This window comes from Dipodomys ordii, unplaced genomic scaffold (genome assembly GCF_000151885.1).
Source record: "Dipodomys ordii isolate 6190 unplaced genomic scaffold, Dord_2.0 Scaffold15683, whole genome shotgun sequence".
Lineage (NCBI taxonomy): Eukaryota > Metazoa > Chordata > Mammalia > Rodentia > Heteromyidae > Dipodomys > Dipodomys ordii.
This window is the reverse complement of record NW_012282895.1, coordinates 1-3,008: the sequence shown is the minus strand read 5'-3', so window position 1 is coordinate 3,008 and position 3,008 is coordinate 1. Positions and strand designations below refer to the sequence as shown.

Here is a 3,008-nt window from a genome sequence, read left to right as displayed (position 1 = left end):
TGAGCCACACCTCCAGTCCTCTTGTTTATATTTTGTTTTTGAGATTGCATCTTGTGAACTTTACCTATGCTAACCTTGAACTCACAGTCCTCCTGTTCCTGCCTCCCAATTAGCTGGGGTTGTGGACTTGGTGTGTCCTACCAGTCTCAGAAATTCTGCTTTCTTTGCCCTCTATAATTTTGCTAAAATTCCTAGCTTCCCCACCCCTTTTGTTGTACTTCGCTTAGAGCATTATATCTACTAGAGTCTCGCCATGCCATAGAACAGAAAGGCACAGCGGATAAGGCTGAAGTCTGCAATGTGTCTGTTTTCTAATTCTCCCAATGCATTCCCCAGGGCAGGAAGCTCAAGACGAAGACAGCAGTGATTCAGAAGCAGAGGAGCAGAGCATCAGCCAGGATCCTAAGGACACGCCCAGCCAGCCCAGCAGCACCGGCCACAGGCCAAGGGCAGCCTCATGCCGAGCTGCAGCCACCTGGTGTACTGACAGTGGCTCCGATGACTCCAGACGCTGGTCTGACCAGCTCAGTCTAGATGAAAAAGATGGCTTCATATTTGTGAACTATTCAGAAGGCCAGACCAGAGCCCATCTGCAGGGGCCCCTGAGTCACCCCCACCCCAGTTCCATAGAAGTGCGGAATTACAGCAGATTGAAACCTGGTAACTTGAAATTTACTATCATTCCCCGCTGCCTGTAGTAGTGTTCGGGGGTGGGACTGGGACACTGGGCTCTGGTTCACCCTAGGCTCCATCCCAGTATGTGTTGTATATCTTGGCCACCCACCAAGAAAGGCCACTTACCATTCCTCTCAATAAAGTTGGTTGAATGTCAGTTCTACAAAGGTATTTGCCACATGCTGACCTTTTATTATATTATTATTATTACTATTATTATTTTTATAAGAAGGAGAAGAAGAAGAAATACCTCAGACCAAAAAACATATTCATTCTCAAATTATAATATTGGAAAAGCTTTTGCAAGTATTAATTACAAATAAATACAAGTGGAGTTGGAGGCATGGTTCAGGTGGTAGAGTGCCAGCAAGTGTCAGATACCAAGTTTGAGTCCTGTTTTCTGACAAATAAAAAAAAGAAATAACCAAAAATACGTGTATTGGCAGGCAACTTTCCTGTAATTGGGTTAGAGACAGGTCTCCAGAATCTCCCTGCCTTGGAGATTTCCCGTCTCCTCAGTTCCTGACTGGGTCATGGTTACTCTTAAGCTAGAATGCTGTCCCTTTATCCCAGCAGCAACAGCTTGGGCTGTCTGCGGACACTCCCTGGCTCTCAGGCCAGCGTCTGATGCATCATATCCATATCTCAGTTTAGTTCGTCTTATCTTTTACTTCTCTACCCCAGGGTACCGGTGGGAGCGGCAGCTAGTATTCAGGAGCAAGCTAACCATGCACACGGCCTTTGATCGAAAGGACAACGCACACCCAGCTGAAGTCACAGCCCTGGGCATCTCCAAGTAAGTGCCAGGCCGGCCACTTCCCATCCCCTGTTCCCTCTCAGTCATTAGGCACTGCCTATCAGCAGTCCTTGAGTAAAGCAAATGTCACATTTGTTCATCTCTGTAGTTTTCATATCAATAGAAGAAACCTGCCAGTGTGTAGATTTTAATTCTGAATTTAAAACACACACACACACACACAGTGCTTTCACATAGAACAAGGCAATGATACGCACAAGGCAATGATACGCACAAGACATTATGTTGAAAATGAACCTTACAACTTGGGGTGGGGGGAAGGAGTTTTGGGGGGAGGGAAAGTAGGAGAAAACGAGGGAAAAAGTAACACTGTTCAATAAGAAATGAACTCATTACCTGACTTATGTAACTGGACCTACTCTGTACATCACCTTTACATAAAAATAAAGAAATAGAGAGGGGTAAATTGGGGCTCTGCCTGGTTTCATTTTAATAAACTTCCCTGAGGAAACCACGGGGTCTCCCAAGAGGTCTCCATGACCCTCACAACCCAACCCTAGCCCTCCCTGACCACTAGATCACAGCTTCTTATGTCTCCCGCAGAGATCACAGTAGGATCCTTATTGGTGACAGCCGAGGCCGAGTGTTCAGCTGGTCTGTGAGTGACCAGCCAGGCCGATCAGCTGCTGACCACTGGGTGAAGGATGAAGGCGGAGACAGCTGCTCCGGCTGCTCAGTGAGGTTTTCCCTCACTGAAAGACGACACCATTGCAGGAACTGTGGACAGCTCTTCTGCCAGAAGTAAGATGGGATGCTTTTGAGATCACACTGAGACTGTTACATAGGCCTGGCACACATTCTGACTTGGCTCTAGTGACTCCAGTATAGTACGCTGGGTTGAGAGTTACCAGTCTGTCCTTTCTCCTTGTTCTTGTCTGATACTAGTTAGGAAATACTTCTATCATGAAAAGCACAGAAAGAATCATCACAAACATCTACTCCTTCATGATGCAGAGTGCTAATACCTCATCACCTATGCATTAGAGGACCTGCTGATATGTGTACATAAACCCTACACAAAGCCTTCAAGTTCTCTCTCTGCTGTCACCAATCATACCCCCTGTTTAGACTTGATAAGCATGCCTTACTTCTATAATCATAATACTGTTTCAGTTTTGCAGTTTTACATCGTACACTTTCTGTATCTCTCTGTTCCTTTTTTTAACTCAGTTTAAAAAAATCCATTCCTACAACTATTCATTTAACTGTCAGTTATTTCATTTTGTGACTATGAGAATTTATTTTCCTTTTGATTTCCTCCTAAGGGTTTTGAGTTACAGTTTCCACTTTATAAATAGTATGAGTAATGCTACAATATACTTATTTATGAATAACCTGCTACAGGCTGAATTGCTTTTATAAGAAATGGAATGAAGGGGCTGGGAAGTTGGCTCAGTGGTAGAGCACTTGCCTTGCAAGCCTGAGGCCCTGGGTTCGATTCCTCAGCACCACATAAGCAAAAAGAAAAAAGCCGGAAGTGGTGCTGTGGCTCAAGTGGTAGAGCACTAGCCTTGAG

General features: G+C 45.0%; 1 protein-coding gene across 1 annotated transcript; it reads left to right on the top strand.

The window, feature by feature from the left end:
• Positions 1 to 323: 323 nt before the first annotated feature.
• LOC106002645 (WD repeat and FYVE domain-containing protein 3-like) lies at positions 324 to 2,233 on the top strand (the record flags this gene model as incomplete). The annotated part of the gene is made up of 3 exons (XM_013037492.1): positions 324 to 660; positions 1,360 to 1,471; positions 2,036 to 2,233. Coding segments are annotated over exons 1-3 (647 nt in total), but the record flags the coding sequence as incomplete, so codon positions are not given.
• Positions 2,234 to 3,008: the final 775 nt, after the last annotated feature.